The sequence below is a fragment of the Mustela nivalis genome, assembly GCF_964662115.1.
Source record: "Mustela nivalis genome assembly, chromosome: 14".
Classification (NCBI taxonomy): domain Eukaryota; kingdom Metazoa; phylum Chordata; class Mammalia; order Carnivora; family Mustelidae; genus Mustela; species Mustela nivalis.
Window position 1 is genome coordinate 65,445,689 of NC_139033.1, and position 23,970 is coordinate 65,469,658.

Consider the following 23,970-nt stretch of genomic DNA (forward strand, 5'->3'; position numbering starts at 1 on the left):
CCTTGGTACAAGATTTGCTCAGGCAGCTTCCACTGAAGGACGCTCTTCCCTCGACCTGAGCACCCGCTTCTTTCTGTGAAGATTTTCCTGAGGCACTACCTCTCCCACATAGTCTTTCCTCATACCCATCTTTGTAGCCCAGAAAATTGACCGATTCCCTTACTTCAGTGTGCCCGAGACAGACTTTTGTGATTTTACTGCTCTCGTCTATCTGTACTTCTGAACCAGCCTGGTCTTTCTTTAAAAAAGAGTGAAGTTATTTTTTTTTGCTCTGTATTTTAGAGTTGCAAAATGGTATCCTGATTATTTTTGTCTTAACATTTTGTTAAAAGCATTTTTTTGTTTTACTAAGTTGTTCTTATAAATGCAATTTTAACAACTAATTTCATCTATTGGGCAGCTGTTCTTTGTTATTGGCTATTCAGGTCGTCTTTAATTTTTTTCAATAAAAGATTGTGACTGTTTAAATTGACAATGAAAAATAAGTCTTTTTAAATTTATCATTAAAGTCTGTTTCTTTGTTATAAAGTATAGGACTGAACAAAGATATATTTTTGGAAATTCCAGTAAAATTATATTTACAGAAAATAAAAATAACTTAACCGGCATTGAAAGACTTTCTCCAAGTAACTAAACACCATTGAGTGGGTCCAGAGTTCAGAGTTCAAGATGTGTTGTCCAACCTGCAATTGTGTTTGTCCAACAGTTGTTCCTGTGGTGTTCCCTTCCTTGCAGTGATTCATCTTACAATTTTCCTTCTCACTTTATGGTGATGTGAGAGCGATACAAATTCAGTTAAAAACCATACGTCCAACTTTGAATTTGGATCTCTCCCAGAGCTAGTACCAGGCCAGGGTGGTATGAGAGCCGCCACATAGTCACGAGGGTAAACAACTGATAGGCTGGCAAGCATTCTCTACCCAGACAACTGTTTTGTTTTTCAGTACAGCATTCAGTAAATTACATGAGATTTTCAACACTTTATTATAAATAGGCTTTGTGTCAGGTGATTTTGCCTAGTTGTCGGCTAATGTAAGTGAGCACATTTAAGTAGGCTAGGCTAAGCTGAGATGTTGGGTAGGTTGGGTGTATTAAATGCATTTTTGACTTAATATTTTAAACTGATGATGAGTTAATTGGGATATAACCCCATTGTAAGTCAAGGGAGATCTGTAATTAGCCTGATGTGATAAAAATAAGGTTCCTTGATGTTGGCTGAGTTACAGAATGCTGCGGAGGGAAAAGAAAGCACTAACAAATTTGATTTCCTAAATAGGTTAGCAGTAATATAAGCAGATGGCCAATAAATTCGCTTAAGGAAGTTTGCTTGAATGTGTGTAAGAGTGCTTGCCTAGAGCTGAGGACAGTTGAGTATGTATGGTCCTCTGCTTAAGTAGGGGAGTTAGAAGTTCCCGTGAGTTACATTTTAATAGAAATGTGGGTACAATGTAGAGTTTTGGGGAGGTTGCTGTATTGAGCTGAAATCTATAGAACATTAAACGAGTCAGAACCTGAGTTCAGATCCTGGTTCATCTGACTCACAAACCATGAGACCACCAGCACACTGGTTAAGCAGTAGTCCTGCCTTGCTGTCACCAAGGCACCCTGGAAGTGCGAAAAGGAGATGACAAATGGGATCATGCCTGGAAACTATAATGTGTTGTATAAAAATAAGTTGTCTTAGTATTCCCAAACAGGCAGATGGCTCTACCCGGAATACATAGCCAATTAGGAACATGGTATTTCTAGCCTCAAAATGCCTGCCTGATAGATAATTGGATTTTATATGGACACTTTGAGCTTTAGCTCTTGAGGATTTAAATAATGTCATAGCAGAAGAAGTATTTTTTGAAGGCTTTTAAAATTACCTTTGCTTTTGTGTCTACAGTATCAGCTGTAATTTAAACTTCCCACAAGTACAACCACTATAGCTTTTTCTTATACGTGAATTTTAAAATGAATGCTTTGTTGGTAAGTTATGCTTAAGATGCTTTGAGAAGGAACGTAAAAATAGAAATTTGGCGGGGGGGAACTACTGAGTATGATTTCTGAAAGAATTGGGTAATCTCTGGAAATCTCTTGTAATGTGTAAAATCTATTTAACTGTAAGTTTATATAAGCCTATACCTGTTTCATAAACCCACTTCAGCCTTATTGGGTGCAGGTTCTCAGAAATTCCCGAGGAGGATTGTTAAAGGACAAAGTAGGCTGCTTAAGTTTCAAAGCCTAATGTGTTAGGGGAGATATCCATTGTTACTGCAACCTCGCACCCAAGTTCAGTTCACTGACTATGAACCTGCTCTGCCACAGAGTCCGAGTCCGAGCGGTCCCTGAGTCGACTGGAAGCCATAACGGCGTGCTCCTTGGAAGAGGAAGGAGAGCCCCTGAGCAGCAGAAAACACAGAATGTCAGAAGGAAAAGACTGCGGTGGTGGAGATGCTCTCTCCAATGGCATCAAAAAACACAGGTAGGATGGCCTTAAATGGTTACCATTGCTAACTCTTATAAGATACTTCTGGTTCATGAAGAAAAGCACGCCTTCTCCTTGCTTTTCCCGCCCTGTGTTTATATTGCTATTAGGACTTGATGCATTTAAGAGAAGAGCATCATCTGTACTTGTAGGAACAAAGCATACAACGTGATGTTAGCAACCATGGTTTCGGGGACACAAATCCTCTAGCTGACAATTTAGCTAGGCTCTTCAGAACTGCCTTTTGCCATTGATGCTGGGCTCCTCTTTTCATCATACATGTTTTATGACTCTGCCTCCCCGTGCTATTTTAGTTTCTGGTCATTCGATCCGCTTGGTGGTTTTATTAAGAGTGGACTGTAATATTGCCTGCCTGTTGATACAATTTAGTTACATTTAAACAAAGACTTTTATTAAGCTCCAGGCTTTGTTGAACAGATCCGTTTTACACTGTCTAATAACATTAGTATCTTTTTATTCCCTTGATGATTTCATCCTAGAGATGGTCCCAAATTCCTGAGATGCAGCAGACACCGGAGCTCCCTTGTCTCTGCATGAGCGTGCACACGCAGTGGCTCGAGTGCCTGCTGCTATTTGTAAAATATTGATCAAATTACAGGTTAAGGGTAGATCCTGGTGTAAAAAGCACTTTGGGGGTAAGAACTTATTAACAGTTAATTTCTACGAGATAGTTTTGTTTGTTTAGTACTTGTAGGTTGTGTAACTCTCACTCCATTTCTGTGCCATGATTCTGGTCCCAGTTGGTCTCAATTGTTCTCCCAGGGAAAAATGTCCATATCATTTCTGATTTATGTGTATCTGCCCCTTGCTAACAAAACAGTCTTAGTGTGTGCTTATTTTGAAAACATCAATGAGTTAGAGGTAACGAACTAACTAAAAGGCCAGAAGGTATTCTCCAAACACACTCACGGATGGAGTATACCGTTGCACATTATGTGGTGAGCAGTGAGTGAATGTCTTTCCTGATTGCCTTCTGCAGCTTCTGCCCACTCCTTTGGGAGTCCAGGGCTAATAAGTTCTGTGTAGGACATGAAATCCCTAACAAGACTCCTGGCAGGCCTACCAATCAGACGTCCTGATGGTCTGGTGAGAACACAGGTGAAATCTTCTGATGTGAGAAACCTACAAATAGCTTAAATTGTTAAAATAGCAGAAAGAGCCACTGTACTCAGACGCTCTCCTAGCCAGGGGCGGAAGACACATTTCTCTAGTGCTCTTCTGGGCTCAGGGGCCCTGGTGTGTGTGCTTTCATCCTATCAGTAGTTACTGTGCACTTGACAAATACATTCTACTATATTCATATATTCTGTGTTGCATCTTAATTAGTCAAACCCAGAATGGTAAGATAAGGAAGTTAAGGTAAAATTGTTAAAAAATGAAATCAGGGCAGGTCACTAAGAAAAATTACAAAGGAATGCAGCTCTAGGTAGTGACCTCACCAGAAAAGTTAAAGTGATAAATGAACTGCAATTTATTAGGCTTATAAGTGTGATAAAATATTCTTTAGTTATTTAAAAGTAGGCAGGTTAGGAAATTGTCAGCAATCAGATGTATGAGGAAAACATAACAGCTTCCTATTTTAAAAAGTAATTGTTATGTTTTGTTTTTTTGCATGAAGTTCTTTCTGATCAAATAAACAGAACATATGCCATAAATAATTTAAAAGTTTCATTTCATGGGTGCCTGGGTGGCTCAGTGGGTCAGGCCTCTGCCTTTGGCTCAGGTCATGATCTCAGGGTCCTGGGATCGAGTCCCATATCGGGCTCTCTGCTCGGCAGGAAGCCTGCTTCCCTCTCTCTCTCTCTCTCTGCTTGCCTGTCTGCCTACTTGTGATTTCACTCTGTCAAATAAATAAATAAAATAAAATAAAAGTTTCATTTCAGAATAGAAAAGTGGAGTATTCAATATTATCAAATCCATCTTGCCTGTGCCCTCAATTGTGTTATAAATAATCTGCATTTATAATGGACAATTATTTTGATAATATGAAGAATAATTTGAATCAGTAGTAATAATTTTGGTGTTGGTTTTAGAAAAGCAGCTAGAGAGATGCCAGGGTGGCTCAGTCAGTTTAGCATCTGACCCTTGACTTGGGCTCCGGTCATGATCTCAGGGTGGTGAGATTGAGCCCTGAGTTGAGCTCCGTCTTCAGCGCAGAGTCTGCTTGTCCAGCTCACTTTTCCACTCCCCTGCTTATGCTCATTTGTCTCTCATCTGTGCGAGGAAAGAGGGAGGGGGGGAGGGAGGGAGGGAGGGAGGGAGGGAGACAGTGAACAACGGAGCGAGTGAGTGGGGGCAGGGGGTGGTTTGAGTTGCTTTGTGGAAAATTAGCCTACACTATGCTATAGTCAGGTTTTTATTTACAGGGCTTCTTGTCATCTTGGCTGTGTTCCACAGGATCAGTTCTCTCCACTTAGACTAATTTATAACATGTATTCAGAGCTCTAATCTTTTAACTTGTCAGCAGTTTGACCCAAGTTGTTAAATTTGATCAAAATGTGGATATTTATTTCATCGTGTCTCTGGATATGGTATAAAAGATACAAATGTAGAATAGATTAGAGTGTGAAACAATGGATCCATGTTATGATTCGATAAATATTATTTACTGTATTAATAGCATTAATAAATAAAAGGAGAAAAGCATACCATCATCTTAATAGATGAAAAGCAGGGCACCTGGGTGTCTCACCTGGTTGAGGGTTGGACTCCTGATTTTGGCTCAGGTCACAATTTCGTAGGTCATGAGATTGAGCCCCGTGTTGGGCTCTATGGTCACCATGGAGTCTGCTTCAGATTCTCCTCCCTCTGCCCCTCCCCCTGCTCACTCTCTCTAATAAGAAATAAATTTAAAAAACAAGTCATTCATGATTAATAAATATCTTAACAAACCAAAAATAGAAGAGAACCTCTCTGATCTAGTTAAAAGTTACAAGGAACAATTACTTAATGAGATATTAAACACAGTAATTATAGTATCAGGAATAAGACGAGGTTGTCTGCTATCATCTTTGCTATTCAGCATTATTCAGAGGCCATAGTCATACATCTTATATACCCAGAGATCTAGAAATAAACAGAACCATAAGTATCTACAGACAAATTGGTAGAAGTGGGAGAGAAGTTTGGCAAAGTTGCTCTTATACAAAATCAGCTTTTTCCACTTCTATGTGCCATCAACAGACAAACTGCAGCTAAAACTGGGAGGGTGCATATTAAGAGTGTCTGTTAAAAAGTCTCTTACCTAGGAATAAATCTTAGCAAAAAATGTAATATTAAAACTGACCGAAAGACCTAAAACTTACTGAAAAGGCAAGTACACTCTCATAAAGATAATTTTGCCAAGTTGATCTGCAGATTCAATGTAGTATTAATTAAAATCTCAATGTCGTTTTCCTTGGAAGTTGAAACATGGATTCCGAAATATGTATTTAAGTACATTGGGCTTTGAGGAGCCAAGATAGTGCTTGAGAACCAGGTTGGGGGAAAGGAAGGCCTTTGTTCTACTACATGTCAAAACTGATGCTAAATCTTTAGTGCAGAATTGTCCTGCAGGCAGACTGACCTGTAGAATTGAAGTAAAACGTCCCAAGACCCACCCGTCTAGGCAACCTGGTATATGGAGTGGAGCTGGCATAGCAGGTTAGCGGGGGGAGAATGGATTGTTCAGTACATGGTACTGAGACCGTCATTTAATGGGCACCGTCCAAAAAACCCAAGAAAGTAAACAGATCCTTATTTCATATACACAAATATAAATAAATTCTAGATGAACTAAATGCTTTAATTTAAAAGAACAAAATTTTGGGGCGCCTGGGTGGCTCAGTGGGTTAAGCCGCTGCCTTCGGCTCAGGTCATGATCTCAGGGTCCTGGGATCGAGTCCCACATCGGGCTCTCTGCTCAGCAGGAAGCCTGCTTTCTCCTCTCTCTCTCTCTGCCTACTTGTGATCTCTCTCTGTCAAATAAATAAATAAAATCTTGGAAAAAAAAATAAAAGAACAAAATTTTAAAACTCTCGAAAGGAAATATAAAGTATCCGCAGTTTTGAAATAGGGAAGGATTTCTTACAACAGAAATGTGATAGGGACTAAGTTTGTATCTGATTCTAGTTAATGTACTTGTTATATTGATATATTTACTTGAATAAAGTCTTCTATAGTAAACGTAGCTACGAATCACAAAGGTTTATTTTGCTGAAATGGCAGATTAGGACTGCAGATAATCGCTTTGCTTACCCTTTATTTATCCTTCGTAACTGCTTTAGAATTGAATTATTAGGTCGCCAGATAACAGCTGTCTTCTGTTTAGAAAAAGTCATACAAAGAATATGCTTTAAAGTTGGAGTCAAACCTTAATTTAAAGAGATTGAGAACACAAGCAAAGACAGTAACTTCTGAGACTGAGAAAATGTTTTTAGTGGTAAGAAATGATTCAACTTTGAATACATCTAATCACTAGAATAAAGCCATCTTGGTTTTGAAATCTCCCTGCAGATACAGGACAGATTATCTGCTTTCAGACTTGATTAGGTCAGGGCACAGAGTTAGTAACAAGTCACCCCGCCTCCTTCCCTGCCCCAGATGTCCTTTGGTGCCCTGCACTGAAGAAAAAAAACTCCTGTCTGTCAGGAATGTTTGGGGTAACTCCCTATGGTCATGTAGTGATCGGGGTCATATTAGCAGGAGTCCAGGTGCATCTCTGATTTTCAAAAGACCGAGAAATTGTGGAAAAAAGAGCAAGAGCCTACCCAGAATTACTCAGATTTGTGGTAGGGCCTGTGAGGCTGCAGGGACCAGCAGGTTCCAAGGACACAGTGAATCTACACGCTCAGCCTTCACTTTGTCCCAGAGTACTTATTTACTCTGGGAAGCAGAGAGCAGAATTTGGGCCAGGGTACCGCTGAGTGTGTGGGAGGCAGACCTGGCAGTCCTAGAGCTGCAGCTGGCTAGTGAGGGGGAGGGGAAGAGACAGTGGAGAGGGGGCCCTTGGGACGCATCGGCAGGTTGGATGCCCGCAGGCCACTCCGACTACATGGGGCCCCCACCTCTCCAACAAAAACGCATTTGGGGATTCCTGGACTAATAAGAACTTGACAAATGGGAGCTAGGCACCCAACAAAAAAGGTTCAAATACAAAAAGCTTGTCTGGGGGGTGCCTGGGTGGCTCAGTCTGTTAAGCAGCTGTTTTCAGTTCAGGTCATGATCTCAGGGTCCTGGGATCCAGCCTCACATCAGGCTCCCTGCTTAGTGGGAACCCTGCTTCTCCCTCTCCCTTAGCCTGCCGTTCTGCCTACTTGTGCGCTCTCTCTCTCAATCTCTCTATCAAATAAATAAAATCTTTTAAAAAGAAAAAAAAAAAAAAAAAGCTTATCTAGAACTACCAAGTTGTTAGGCCAGGGAGTCACTTGGGGTATATTAGAAAGGAAAAAGCAAAGACCATTAGGGTCTAGATTCACGATAATCACCTTCCTAAAACTTATTCTCCGAAATTACTTTAGGAAAGCTGAGACATCTTTTCACAGACCACCTTTTCAGCCTTAGTAAGTTGTTTTAAAAGCAGGTGCTGAGGCCCATAGGACCACCCCCTTGTCTTGCCCTGACCCCTAAAGCACCTCTTTTGTGCTTGGGGCTCTTTAAAACACTGTTGGCAAAACAAAATCTTTCTAGTTGTAGCATTCTGTAAGCAAATGATAGTGAGATACACTTTTATCTGACTCTAAGGGCTCATTCAGATCTGTTCTAGACCAGTGATTTTTTGTGGGCAGATGAGAGTAGTTTTCTAGGGCAGCCATAATCTGCAGAGCGAGGCCTGAGTGAGCAAAATAACAAATAGCTAATGTTGTCTTGTTTGCCTTGATATGAAGAAGAGTAAAGATTGTGTTTTGCAGCACATAATTGCATTTTAGAAACTATCTTACAGGAGTTTTCAAACCCATATGCAAGTAGAATCATACATAATGAACCCCTCATTCCCATCCATCCATCATTCATCTTTGGTATCTATCATGTGCCCCACTTTGTTTTATCTTCATACCCCCCCAACCTGTACTTTCAGAAATTATCTTAAAAATCATATCAAATCTGAAATACAGTTTCATCTTTAATTTAGTATGAATCTTTAAAACACTGGGACTCTTATTTTCTAAAACCACAGTACCATTATGATACCTAAAAACCAGTGTCTCAGATCATCATCAAATAGTGTTCATTTTGGGGCGCCTGGGTGGCTCAGTGGGTTAAAGCCTCTGCCTTCGGCTCAGGTCATGATGCCAGGGTCCTGGGATCGAGCCCCACGTTGGGCTCTCTGCTCCACAGGGAGCCTGCTTCCTCCCCTCTCTCTCTCTGCCTGCCTCTCTGCCTACTTGTGATTTCTCTCTCTCTCTGTCAAATAAATAAAATCTTTTAAAAAAAATAGTATTCATTTTTTCCTAATTGTCTCATAAATGCCACTTTGTAATTAGATCTAAAATGTCATTTACTAATTCAAATCCAGAAGGTCCACATACTGCATTTGGTTTATACGTATCTTCAATCTCTTTTAATCTCTAGACTTCTCCTCTTCCTCATTGTTTTCTTGCCAGTTGTTTGCAGAAGAAACGTGGTTGTTTGTCCTGTAGAGTAACCCTCAATTCGGATATTGCTGGTTGCATTCCCATGGTGTCACTTAACGTATTCTTTTACTCCTGAATTGCCTTTAAACAGATGGTTATATAGAGAGGCTCAGCCAGATTTAGGTTTGAACTGTTTGGCACACAATACTTCATAGGTGTACCTGCTGTTACGTCCACTGGGGAGCACATGCTGTCTGGTTTTCCTTTTTATAACATTGAGATTGATGTCCTGGGGTATCAGGCATTGTCAGTCTGGCACATCCATGATAACGTTGTCCAACAGCCTTGAACCTAATGATTTTTAGCAGCCACTACTGGTCAGTGTCAACATCCTTGTTTTATTAGGATCTGTAAAATGGTTGTATTACATTTGTCATTCCTTCTACTTAGGTAGGACCATTTTGTAAAGAAAAAACTATTTTCAGAATATGTTGGTTCCCTAACATCCTCCAGAGGTGATATATGAACGTATGCATTGGGCTGCATAAATCTCTTATGGCTATTTTTCCCATCTTTGGTCAAAGAGAGACCCTCTGTGTCCTTCTGACAGGACCCCAGGTAGTTATTTTTTTTAGGTATAATTTTATATTTATTTGTTTTTTAAAGAATTTATTTATTTATTTGACAGATCACAAGTAGGCAGAGGCAGATGGAGGGAGAGGGGGAAGCAGGGTCCCTACTGAGCAGAGAACCTGATGCGGGGCTTGATCTCAAGAGCCTGAGATCATGACCTGAGCTGAAGGCAGAGGCTTAACCCACTGAGCCACTTGGCGCCCCTACGTATTTTAATACAGTAATTCAGTTGTCTCTGATAGCTGCTTTGCTTTCTGATACAAAGAGATGTTTCAGGCTTATCTGGTATGCTTCCTGCCCCAGATCTAGAGTCGGCTTTTTCTCTAAGGAGCCACATTTCATTTTAGCGGGAAATAATATTTAGCTATAACAATTCCTGTAGTAAGAATGTTCTGTACTACTGTTTTGGCCACAGTTCTCAGTCCTTTTCAGGAGAGGTGAGCCCCTGCTCCTTGTAAGGAAAAGTGCTTCATGAGTTCATCCCAAGATATTTCTAGTTAAAATTTTGGATCCTAGGGTTTTCCTTCTAATTCCTTTGATTTTATTTGCAATATATGGTTCCTAATGACATTTAATAATTACCTATTTTCTTTAATACATTTAGTTTCTCTCTCTCTCTCTCTCACACACACACACACAGCCGTAGAAATATTGTTACCAACAGTGTGGTTGCTGAAAAGAATTTCAGCTTTCTTTGTAGTTCCTTTTAATATATTCCTTCTGGGATGTAAAGTAGTGTTGTGTTTGAAGGCCACATTCTGTGTAGTTAAACTACTAACTTGTTACATAGATAGATTTCATTTGTTTCACATGCTTTCAGGTTTTAGAGATTCCCTTTGACTCAGGGTTTTTTTTTTCAGGTTAAGTGAAATAGTTACATGATTTCAAAGTCAAAAATACAAATCAAGGTATGTTTAGAAAAATGTAGTTTCCATTCTTTCCCCTCACTGTTGTTTCCCTCCTCCCCCTAAATGTAATCATCATTACAGTCTCCTAGTTTTTGATGTAAGCAGTGTTAAGATATGTTCATATTCATTTTTTAATTATAAAAGATAAACTGTATAACTTGGCTCTTTTTTTCCACTTAATATATGCTGATTCCAATTCTTTTGGTTTCACATTCCTTGATACTAATCATTTGGGTTACTTGTCTACAACCCTTAAAAATTGCACGTATGTGGGGCACCTGGGTGGCTCAGTGGTTAAGCCTTTGCCTTCGGCTCAGGTCATGATCCCAGGGTCCTGGGATTGAGTCCCGCATCTGGCTCTCTGCTCAGCGGGGAGCCTGCTTCCTCCTCTCTCTCTCTCTGCCTGCCTCTCTGCCTACTTGTGGTCTCTGTCTGTCAAATAAATATATAAATTCTTTTTTAAAAAATTGCATGTATGTGTGCCTATATATCATATTTAGAGAAGAGATTATTCTCAAAATTTTTAACTGGTGATACATGCATGTGCTTCAAAGTTCAGAAGTGTAATAGGGCATATTTCACAAATTTTAACTCTTACTTTTTAAACTAGCCATGCTCCCTCCTTTGCCCAAATGCAGTCATTATTACTACAAATCCTATTGTCTCTTCATCCAAATGATAGAAAATGCATACATACAGTTCTTGACCCTGCTTTTCTGTGTGTGTGTGTGTGTGTGTGTGTGTATATATATATATATATATATATATATATATTCAACAAATCTGTTTTGTTGAATAATTTTCCCTATTCAAGAAACTGAAGTTACTTTTCAAACAAAGTCCTTATTTCTGTGGAGTGTCCATTTCTGCACTGAAGGTTGTTCAGCATCTTTTTGTGTATTTGAGGTCTTTTTGTATTTCTTTTTCCATGAATTGCTCATATCCTTTTCCCATTTTTTCTGTAGGAATGTTAAACTCACCAATTTTCAGTGCTCTATAATATCTTTAGAGAAACTAGATTTTAAATGTTACGTGGACTGAAAATATTTTTTTCCAGATTTGCCAACCAGAAAGATAATTCTCAGAATTTTTAATTCTTAACACATAGTGGAAAATACATTTACTCAAAAGCTTTAATAAGTGATACTTTAATCCTATTTTTGTTTCTGAATTTTTCACATGAATATATGTTCTTTGGAAAAAAAATATTTAAGTGAATTAGAACAATGTAGTCATTAAGAACTACCTGGGTTTGAATCCCATATCTACCACTTTTCTGACCTAAGCAAGTTATAATTTTTTTGAAACTCAACTTCTTCATCTGTAAAATGGATGTGATAATAAGGCCTACCTTATTGGCTATGATAATTAAAACGACAACTTGTGTAAAGCGGCTTTGTCTAATTAAATGTCAGGTATGTTCAGGGAGAAAACTGATAAACCCTTGGCAAAAACAGGTAAGTAGAATTGTTTTCTTCCTTTTTTTTAACTTAAAAGGTCATTGGATGAGTTTTGGAAGTTTAAATTGTCCTTTAAACTGAAATTTGGAGAGCGCCTGGGTGGCTCAGTGGGTTAAAGTCTCTGCCTTTGCCTCAGCTCATGATCCCAGGGTCCTGGAATCAAGCCCCCTCTGCTCAGCGGGGAGCCTGCTTCCTCCTCTCTCTTTGCCTGCCTCTCTGCCTGCCTCTCCCTACTTGTGATCTCTGTCTGTCAAATAAATAAAATCTTTAAAAAAACAAACAAACTGAAATTTGGGAAAGAGGTAGCTGAAATGAAACTGTTGTTCTTGGAATCACACTATTACCTTTAATAAATGTGAAATAAGGAAAATTGCCCCCACATTTAATGTCTTCTGTGGTTGATTTCCATTATATTTTTAAAAGATACAGTTAAATTGAAACATGGCTTTTCTTTCTGTTGTGAGTGGAAAGGTGTGCCTGGCCTCAGCAAAGCTGGTTGTAAACTTAATATTGTCAGAAGTGTAAACAAGAGGTGACTGGAGGCTTAAAGCTCTGTTATTCATTCCCTGGTCCTTGGAGATTACTTTCCCCATACAGAGAGAGGTCTCATTACTTCTCCTTTTGATCCCTAGGCTTTTTGAATCTCCTAGGTAAATATCTAATTTCTATTTCAAGTTTGCTTTATATATACTTAAAACCTCAGAATATCAAAGGGAAGAAGTTAAATATTAATAAAACGGACATTCTTGCTTGGCATCTTGCTCTATTTGAACATATACCCTCCCGATGAAAACAGGGTTTTGAGTGCCTAGAAAATCTGTCAGGATAACTTGGTCTTTTAATGCCCTGCCTTTTTCTACTTACTCTGTCCATTTCTTAATTCCAGTGATTCATATGTTGGGCATCCTGACTTCTGATGGCATGTGGGATTTGGTCTTTACAAATACATTGAGGTATCTCCTTCCTGTTGGAGCCGATGCTAATCTAAATTTTGCCTAAAGGAGAAAACTGCCTCTGGGGACAGACAGCTTTTCAGTATTGTTTGCTTGTTAGCTTAGGAGGAATATACCTCTTTCAGAAAACACCATATATAATAATAATAATAATAATAATAATAATAATAATGATTTCCAAGGTCAATAAAATCAAGAAATGACCTTTTTTTTAAGATTTTATTTACTTATTTGACAAAGGAATCACAAGTAAGCAGAGAGGCAGGCAGAGAGAGAGAGGGGGAAGGCAGAGGCTTAACCCAGTGAGTCATCTAGGTGCTCCAAGAAGTGACTGAAAAGCATAGAGTTCCTTTAACAGTTTGCTGCTTTGTGCCTTTAAATCTTCATAAAAATTTGTTTTTTATACAACTTTTTCTGGGACGTCTGGGTGGCTCAGTCCGTTAAGCATCTGCCTTCAGGTCAGGTCATGATCCCAGGGTCCTGAGATTGAGTCCCTCATCAGGCTCCCTGCTCAGTGGGAAGCCTGCTTCTCCTTCTGCCTACTGCTCCCACCCGCTTGCGTGCACTCTCTCTCTCTGATAAATAAAATCTTAAAAAAAAAAAAAAAAACTCTTTTGAAACCTATTGACTGCATAAAATGTAATATACCCTACTTGTGCAATATAACCTGCTGTTGAATCGTGTTGTTATAACACCATGTTGAAGCAGGATTTGAAACCTTAGGATGAAATTTCATGTTGTCATTGTAAGTATTCTCAAAGCCAATTCCTTGTTAATGCAGCCGTGACTCCCATTAATGACACATCCTGGTTAACCGGGAAGCATTGTGCCACTGCATCTGACAAATGTGGAAAATGTAAATAATTCAGCAGGAACACGTACCGTTATGATGGAATAAGATGTGATGTTTGGTACAGCAGGGTACAGCCAGCTTTTAGGAAGAGGTGGGAGAGAGGGAGAGCGAGCGCATGACTGCATACCAGTGCTGAAGTAAAATAGAGTCCTTGCTGGACTCTAAGAGCACATTTGAGGCCATTAACTGGTCTCAGCAAAAGAGGTGTCTATAGGTGAGCAGTAGTAGGTAGATAGTAATCGTACAGTCTTCACAGTGTTGTTTCGCTTCTGTGCTTTGGCATTTTCAGTCTCTTCATATTCATATTGCCATGAATTCTAGTATGTGAAAGTGTAACATGATCAGAAGGTGACTGAGAACCATCAGCTTAATTAATGAGCTTTCTCTTCCCTTCTGGGTTTCGTTCTGGCTCAGTGACTTAATATAACTATTTGGTTTTAGTAAGCATGTAATCTGTCCGTACCTTAGCTGCTTTCTCTCTAAAAATGGCCAGTGCCCTACAGAAGTACAGTCCGGTAGCAAGATGGCTAGAACCTAGGTCTGTTGGTTTCTGAAGCTGCTGTCTTCCAAACGTATTCGAACCCAGGGCTATTTACAATATCGTGCATAATATTAATTGCTGCAGTTTACATTTGGATTACAAACTGATGTTTGTAATGTACTTTTACAAACTCCATAGCTTCTGATTCTCAAATATCTTTCAGTTAGATGGAGGGCAGGTATTATCATATCCTCAATTCTACAAATGAGGAAGTTGAACCACAGAAGGTTTAACTACCTTGCCCCCGATCATTTAGCCAATAAATGATAAGACCTGCATTCAAACCAGGTTTTCTGATTTCAGGGACTTTGTGCTTTTCTTAAAAGTTGGGGCCTTTTTAGATATTTAGAAAAACAAAGATTTATATACCTAGACAAAGGCTTCATATTCTGAAATTTAAGATAATTTGTCCCAGTCTTTAATTCAGTTCTGTTTGTTTCTTTTACATGATAATTTACTGTGAATTAACAACATAATTCCAGAGCCTTTATTAAGCATGCATCTGCTGTTGGCTCAGTGCTGGGCAGTATTACAGATTAAAGTGGACATGCAACTAGTTTCTGGGCCTTTATAAGCTTCCACTTGTGTAAACATGAGCCTACCCAAGGAATACATGAAGATGTTGAAAGTTCTGCCAATTTTAAACAGATCTGGTATCTCTTCTTAAACAATCCTAAAGGGGGGAAATCATTTTACTTTCCTACAATCTCCACTATCCACCGAGTTCCTCCCAAAGTAGATCACTCCAAAGGATGCAGGAATAATTACAGGTATAATGTTTTTATAGAAATTACTTGTTTTTCTTCAGTAATTCTGCATTCTCATGTTATTGAAAACCAAGCTTTTGGGCTTCAGTATATGACTGACATAATCTGTCAGAAAGAACAAGAAAATCTCAGAAGGCCGGGTACACTACTTGGATCTGATTGTACGTTTTAGGACACTGTGTAGTCTGTCTTAGCAGAAGAAACCTTCTTAGAAAAGAGGAAGAATGCTTTCCTTTGCAGTACAGGTATTTCGCTGTGTTCAAAGCAATCAGAAAGGAAACCGAAGAGAAACTAACATACATGTTGGATATCACCGTGGCGATATTATGTGTCATGGAGTAGAAAGGAACTAGAAATTCAACTCTGCCTAGAAATTCTATCTGTCTTGATGGTAAGCAGTCAGAAGCACCTCAGATCATTTAAAAAGGAAGTTAAATCAGGCTGTTGAACTGGCTAAAGCAGATCACAAATTGTTAACATTCATTCTGAAAGAGTAGGTATGGTTTATAGGGAAATAAGCCTAAAAGGTCCAGAGCCAAGGAAAGCGGTGGAGTGGTATTGGCACTGTTATCATTCAGTCCATCTCTGCTTCTCTTTGTGTCTTCTCTTGTTACCTGTTTTTTGCATAGCCCCCAAACTCTTGTTTCAGGGATCCCGAGCCCTGGTCCTCAATGTTCAGGTAACATGTAGCCGGTTAAATACAATCTTGGTCCACAGTTGCATTCAGGGATCAACACTCAGATCTACTCAGGGTCTCACCATACCTTGCACTGCCTATCGAGCTGGAGCATATTCAGGTTCCAAGACAGGACATTTCTTAGCATAGAGTCTAAGAAAATTCTTTTTTTTTTTTTTTTTTTTTTTTTTTTTAAGAAAATTCTGATAGAGTCAGGAAACTTTTCTTTTCCCTCCCCTGCCAACAAAATTGCTAGCAATAAAACGGCCTCAGATCCTTTCTGGAATGTGGTGGGGGGCGGGGTAGGAATAGAAGATTCTGCTCATCATCTTGATGCCTTTCTGCTCCTTGGCTGCCCACACTGTGAGGCTTAGGTAAGTAAACCCTTGTGTGAGACAGGGAGGAAGATCACTGGCTCTGTTCTGTGCCATACATACCATGCATTTCATCAGTTTCCATGTCATTAAAACCACTTCCTTTAGGTCAAAATGGCCTTACCACGATCTACTCACTCGGCTTCGTTTCAGTCACTTCACGTCTATTCTAGCTCCCATAGCATGAAATCTAGTTACTCGTAGAGATAAGGGTGAGCTCCCTGTCCCTAGGTGAAGGTCTGTTTCTCTGTCCCACATTCTTCTCAACTAATGCTGAGCACTGTGAAGTAGGCCTAAAGTGAGGGGTCCAGCTGCCCAAAAGGAGATGATCTTTCTAAACCAAAAGACTAGTTCATAGGTACAGTAGTGCCCCTTTTCTGCAGGGGGTACCTTCTAAGACCCCCCCGTGGATGCCTGAAACCACAGATAGTACCAAACCCTATGTACATTGTTCTTTCCTATACATACACACCTATGGTCAAGTTTAATTTATTAATTAGGCACAGTAGAAGATGAGCAGTAATAAAGTAGAAAATTCTAATAGTATACCATGATGAAAGCTATGTGAATGTGTTCTTTGTGTCAGGATATCTTACAAAACTGTATTCACCCTTCTCATGATGATGTGAGATGATGAAATGCCTACCTGAGAGGTGAGATGAATGACTCAGTCATTGCGACATTAGCATTAGGTTACTGTTGACTTTGTAACAGTCAATCAGAAGGGGGATCTCTGCTTCCAGACCGTGAAGCTGCAGAAAGCAAAACCACAAATAAGGAGGACTGTTATATCAGTCTGTTTTGGCTTGGAAATGTGATGGTTTTCTAGGCTCTCCTGTTGGTCCAGTAGTGGTGGTAAACTAACAGGAGCAGGAAGTACACTTGCTATGTTACTGAACTGGTCAATGAATCCTAAGTTTTAGAAAGCCAGTATGAAAATAGTTCGAAATTCTGAATATGCAGTTTTGACTTAATAAAATCAAAGCATGTAAAACAAATATAACCACCTGACCTCTTTGCTGTGCAGAGCCAGATTTACCAAGATTTATTATTCATAGATAATTTCTAAATTAAAAGATCAAAAATGAAAAATCTCATTAGAAAAATATACAGCAAAACCAGATAGTAATGTTCAATAATTACATGAAATTATCCCACTAAGCTTAAAATAAACCAAGTTAGATTTTTTAAAAAGATGGGCAATAACTAGAAAGACATATGACTAGCCTTAAAGCTCTCCTCTTAGACTTGTACCAACTTGCTTCCAAGACTCTAAGCTAATTTTAGTTGAAGATGTCTCAGAGCAGGTTAAATAGACAGCTGTCATCTAACCTGATCACCTTCACGTATGACTCAGCCCTAAGTCACGGCACTGGCTGATAATCGGCTTGAGAATGGCATCCGAGTTATGCAGAGAGAACTTGCAGTTCCTGTGTTGTCTGGATTCAAACCTGGAAGTTGGGAGAAGGTACATTACAGTATCAGTCATGCGAGAAAAGAATTGTAAGTGATAGAGTCCTTTTTTTAAGACCTGTCGAAGCTCACTTTTATAAAAATGAAGATAGGTAGATTTGGGGATTTAACTGCCCTGTGTAGGTAAATTTTAGGTATTTTAATTATGTTGATTTCAATATATTAGCTTATAGAGTATTTCCTTTACAAGATGCTTTCGAAGACATTTTTCTCCCCCAAAGACCTTAAATCTCCTTCTGTATTACAACTACAGTTTCAACTAATTGTTACATGACTAAGGAATAACAGTATTTTTAAGACTGTGGAAATAATTCTTAACAATTTTGGAGGGAAAAACTTATTTTTCCCAATTGTATGACAGTATAATTTTCCTAATGATAAGATCATATTGAAGCAATTTAAGCTGAAATTCTTGAGTTGAATGACCATAGAAACTAGTTTTACTCCTACAGTTAAATGTTAAGATAATATGAAAAACTGTTTCCATTTTTTTAGACAGGTAAACTATTGTAGATGAATTGTGTTTGGAAATTTTTAGTTTTACCTTATTAAGATAAGATTTAGTATTGCTTTCAAATATCTTAATGATTTCCAGTCTCTAAAACTGTTTAGATGAAGAAGTGCCAACTTTTAAAGCAGAATCCAGAAAAATGATACTGTTCTTGTGTGTGTGTGTGTGTGTGCGTGTGTGTGTGTGCGTGCGTGCACGTGCACATGTTTTAAGAGGGAGAGGGAGAAAGGATGGAGGAAAGGGCAGAAGGAGAGGGATAGATAAAATCTTAAGCAGGATCCATGCCCAGCTCAGAGCCCAGCTTGGGGCTTGATCTCACGACCCTGATCATGGCCTGAGCCGAAATGGAGAGTCATATGCTTAACCAGCTGAGCCACGCAGTTGCCCCTAGAAAAATGACATTTTGGAACAGAAGTCTCTCAGCTGTATATATTCTTGAATATTTTATTGATCCTGCCTCCTCTTATCCTCAAAACCAGTCATAGTAGTTGGAATTCAATGAATATTTGTGAAATGAATGTTTGTAGAGTTTTTTTTATTTTTACTTGATAACTTTAAAAAAATTATTATTGAAGCATAGTTAACATACAATATTATATCAGTCTTAGGTGGGCAACAGGGATTCAGCATTTCTGTGCATTACACAGTGCTTACAACGGTATGTGTAGTTACCATCACCATACAACATGATTACAGTATATTGGCTCTATTCCTTATGCAGATGATTTATTTTTTAACTCGAAGTGTATACCTCTTAATCATCTTCTCCTATTTTGCCCACCCTCCACCTCCCTCTTCTCTGGCAACAAACCAGTTGGTTCTCTACATCAGTGACTCTGTTTCTGTTTTGTTTGTTCATTTGTTGCAAGTGAAATTAGTATTTCTGACTCTTTTCACTTAGCATAATATGCTTTAGGCCCATCCACATGGTCACAAACAGATCTCATTCTTTTTTATGACTGAGTAATATTCCATTTTATATGTGTGTGTGTGTGTGTGTGTGTGTGTGTGTGTGTGTGTGTGTATATATACACATACATACATACACATACCATATCTTCTTCTTCCTTTTTTTTTTTTTTAAAGATCTTATTTATTTGATAGAGATCACAAGTAGGCAGAGAAGCAGGCAGAGAGAGGAGGAAGCAGGCTGCCTGCTGAGCAGAGAGCCCCGATGCGGGGCTCAATCCCAGAATCCTGGGATCATGACCCGAGATGAAGGCAGAGGCTTAGCCCACTGAGCCACTCAGGTGACCCCTGATTTGCATTTTTTTATAAGTGGTGTTGATTTAGTATCTTTTCATGTGTCTGTTAACCATCTGTATGTCTTCTTTGGAAAAGCATTCAGGTCTTCTGCCCACTTCTGTTTGGACCTTTTTTTTTAGTGTAGTGTTGTATAAGTTCTTTGTATATTTTGGATATTAACCCCTTACCAGTTATATCATTTGCAAATATCTTCTTATGCAGTAGGTTGCCTTTTCATTTTGTTGATGGTTTCCTTTGTTCTTCAAAAGCTTTTTATTTTGGGGCGCCTGGGTGGCTCAGTGGGTTGGGCCGCTGCCTTCGGCTCGGGTCATGATCTCAGGGTCCTGGGATCGAGTCCCACATCGGGCTCTCTGCTCAGCAGGGAGCCTGCTTCCTCCTCTCTCTCTGTCTGCCTCTCTGCCTACTTGTGATCTCTGTCTGTCAAATAAATAAATAAAATCTTTAAAAAAAAAAAAAAAGCTTTTTATTTTAATGTAGTCCCAATAGTTTATTTTTGCTTTTGTTGCCGTAGCCTGAGGGGACCTATCAAAAAAAATATTGCTAAGACTGATGTCTAAGAGTTTATTACCGGTGTTTTCTTCTAGGAGTTTTATGGTTTCCCATCTCACATTTAGGCCTTTAATCCAGTTTGTCTTTGTTTGTGGTATAAGGAAGTGGTTGTGTATGTAGCTGTTCGGTTTTCCCAGCACCATTTATTCAGGAGACTTTCTTTTCCCCATTGTATGTTCTGCCTCCTTCATGGTAGATTAATTGACTAAGTAGGCATGGTTTATTTTTTGGCTCTCTTTTTCTGTTCCATTGATTTTGGTTTTTTTTATGCCAGTATGATAGTATTTTGATTACTGTAGCGTTTCTGGTATATTTTGAAATCAGGGAGCATGATAACTACCTCTAGCTTTAGTCTTCTTTTTCAATGTTGCTTTGGCTGTTTGGGGCCTTTTGTGGTTACAAGCAAATTTCCGGATTATTTATTCTAGTTCTGTGAAGCATGTCATTGATATTTTAATAGAGATTGCTTTAAATCTGTAGATTGCTTTGGGTATTATAGACATTTTTGACAACTTTAAATTTTTTCAGTCTATGAACATGGAGTATATTTCCATTTATTTGTGTCATTGTCAGTTCCTTCATCAGTATCTTACATTTTTCAGAGTACAAGTCTTTTACCAAATTGGGTAAATTTATTCCTAGGTATTTTTGTTCTTTTTGATGCAATTATAAATGAAATTGTTTTCTTAATTTCTCTTTCTGCTACTTCATTATTAGTATAGAAATAAGACAGATTTCTGTATATTTTGTACCCTGCAACTTGATTAAACTTATCAGTTCTAATAGTATATTTTTGATAGAGTTTTTAGGGTTTTTTCTATATAGTATCAGGTCATCTGCAGATAGTGAGAATTTTACTTCTTCTTTAACCAACTGGATGACTTTTTTTTGGTCTGATTGCTGTGGCTAGGACTCGCAGTACAATGAAAGTGGCAAGAGTGGGCATTTATTTTGTTTCTGATCTTAAAGCTTCCAGCTTTTCACCATGGAATATGATGTTAGCTGTGGGTTTGTCATATATGGCTTTTATCATGTTGAGGTGTGATTCCTGTATACCACTTTGTTGAGGGTTTTTATCATAAGTGGATGTTGAATTTTTCATATGTTCTTCCTGCATCTATTGAGATAAGCATATGATTTTTACCCTTCTTTTTGTTTATGTAGTATATCACGTTGATTGATTCGTGGATATTGAAACGTCCTGCATCCCTGCAGTAAATCCCACTTGACCATGGTGTATGACCCTTTTAATGTATTGTTGAATTTGGCTTGCTAATACTTTGTTGAGGATTTTTACATTTTCATTTATCAGGACTATAATTCTGGCTTATAATTTTTTTTTTTTTTTTTTTTTGTAGTGTCTTTGGTTTTGGTATCAGGGTAATTCTGGCCTCGTAGAACAAACTTGGAAATGTTCCTTCCTCATCCATTTTTTAGAATTGTTTGAGAATATAGGTATTCTTCTTTAAATGTTTTGTAGAATTCACTGTGAATTCATCTGGTCCTGGAATTTTGTTGGGAGTTTGGTTACTAATTCAGTTTTTTACTAGTAATCTGTTTGTTCAGATTTTCTATTTCTGATTCAGTCTTGGAAGTTTCTTCTAGAGTATTCAGTTTCTTGGCTGATAATTGTTCATTATAGTCGCTTCTTACAACCTTTTATATTTCTGTGATGTTGTAATTTTTCCTCTTTCATTTCTAATTTTATTTGGGGGCACATTCTTTTTTTCTTGATGAGTCTGGCTAAAGATTTACTAATTTTGTTTGTCTTTTCAAAGAACCATCTCTCACTTTCATTGATCTTTTCTCTTTTCCTGGTTTCTATTTCATTTGTTACCACTCTGATGTTCATTATTTTTTTGCTTATGCTAACTTTGGGCTTCGTTCTTCCTATAGTTCCTGTAGGTGTAAGGTTAGATTATTTGATATATTTCTTTCTGAGGTAGACCTTCATCACTATAAACTTACCTCTTAGAACTGCTTATGCTCTATTCCTAGATTTTGGAATGTTGTGTTTCCATTTTTATTTGTCTCAACATAATTTTTTATTTCCTGTTTGATTTCTTTGTTGACCTTTGGTTGTTTAGTAGTGTGTTATTTACCCTTCATGTATTTTGTATTTTTTCCAGTTTTTCCTTCTTGTCAGTAATCTCTAGTTTCATACTGTTACAGTCATGAGACACCTGAGTGGCACAGTCGGTTAAGCAGTCGACTCTTGGTTTCAGCTTAGATCGTGATCTCAGGGTCATGAGATCGAGCCTGCATCAGGCTCAGTGCTGAGCACAGAGTCTGCTTAAGACTCTTTCTCCCTCTCCCTCTGCCCCGCACCCATGCTTTCTCTCTCTCAAATAGGTAAATCCTAATTTAAAAAATCTTCATACTGTTATAGTCACAAAAGATGGTTGGTATGGTTTGTCTTAAATCTGTTGTTTTGTGGCCTAGCATGTGACCTACCTGGAGGGTGTTCCGTGTGCACCCAAAAAGAATGTATATTCTGCTATTTGGGGGTGGAATGTTCTGTACGTATCTGTTAAGTCCTTATGTCTAATACATCATTAGGCCACTGTGTTCTCTTTGATAAATATAGCTATATCTATCTATATATGTGTGTGTGTGTTTGGTTTTTTTTTTTTTTTTTTTTGGTCTGGATAATCTATCATGATGCCACTGTTACTCATTTTTATTTTGGAAAATGTAATTATTTTTTCATAAAAATGTCAATATATTGGATATACTGTTATTAAATGAATTAATAAGTAAAAAGTTAGTGCTTTGGGTTTTTTTTTTTCCTAACATAGTAAATAGTGGTAGTTATAACCCACAATAAAAGAGAACTAAATCTTTGGATCCTCAATTTTTAAAAGTTAAATCAATCTTCAGAACAAAAAGTTTGAGTAATGCTGATATATACCAATAAATACATTATAGGTTCTTTCTGTTTCTTTGTTGAAGTAAAATGTATATATAGTGAAATTCACAGATCTTAAGTATATAATTTAAAGAGTTTTGGCAAATGCATCTATCCATGTTACTAACACCCTACTCAGGATGTAGAACCTTTCCATCACTGCAGAAATTTCCCTCTAACTGCCTTCTGGTCAGTGCTTACCCTTCATAGATCGTCACTGTTCTGATTCCTGTTATTGTAGATCAGTCTTATCTATTCTGGAAGTCCATTATAAATGGAGTCATTACAGTACATATTTCCTTTCAGTCTGGCTTTAATCACTCAATATAATGTCATTGAGATTCATCCCTGTTGTCTGTATCAGTGTTCATTGCTTTTTTGTGCTGTGTGGTTGACAATGCCACTATTTGCTTATCTGCACCACTGTTGACAGACATCTGGGGTGTTTCCAGTTTGCAGTTGTTACGAATAAAGCTGCTCTAAATGTTCTTACGTGTGTCTTTTTATGGACATATTTTCATTGTCTTTGTTATGTAGGAGCCAAGTTTTGGGAGCCCTAGGCAGGTGTATGTTTAAGTTTATGAAATGTAACTGGACTGTTTCCAGAGTCCCTGCACCATTTCTCAACACTACATGACACTTAGGTGCTCCATACACTTGCTAACATTAGTAGTTTTATGGGCATGACATAGTATTTCACTGCGGCTTTAGTTTACATTTCCTAATTGATTTTGTGTGCTTGTTCATGTTTATTAGCCATTTTTATATCTTTTGTGAAGTATCAGATTTGCCTAAATTGGATTGTGTGTCTTTGTATTACTGATTTGTAGTAATTCTATTTATATTCTGAATATAATCCTTTATCAAATATATATAGCATGAATATTTTCTCATTGTTTGAAACTTGCCTTTCCATTTGTTTAAAATGAACAGATGTTTTTAATATCTTACTTGCACTGAAGTTTTTAATTTTAATGAGATCCACTTTGTCATTTTCTCTTTCACCTTAAGGTTTTTTTGTGTCTTCTCTAGGAATCTTATCTATCCCACGCTTTG

The 23,970-nt window shown here is 38.1% G+C and overlaps 1 protein-coding gene across 7 annotated transcripts in view; it reads left to right on the forward strand.

Annotated features, from left to right (window-relative positions):
* OSBPL1A (oxysterol binding protein like 1A) overlaps positions 1 to 23,970 on the forward strand; it is a 227,998-nt gene that overhangs the window by 150,931 nt on the left and 53,097 nt on the right. For all 7 annotated transcript variants that reach the window (XM_082698700.1, XM_082698701.1, XM_082698702.1 and 4 more), the window contains one exon: positions 2,311 to 2,467. In XM_082698700.1, coding sequence (XP_082554826.1) covers positions 2,311 to 2,467 — 157 coding nt within the window. The remainder of the gene's footprint in view (positions 1 to 2,310; positions 2,468 to 23,970) is intronic.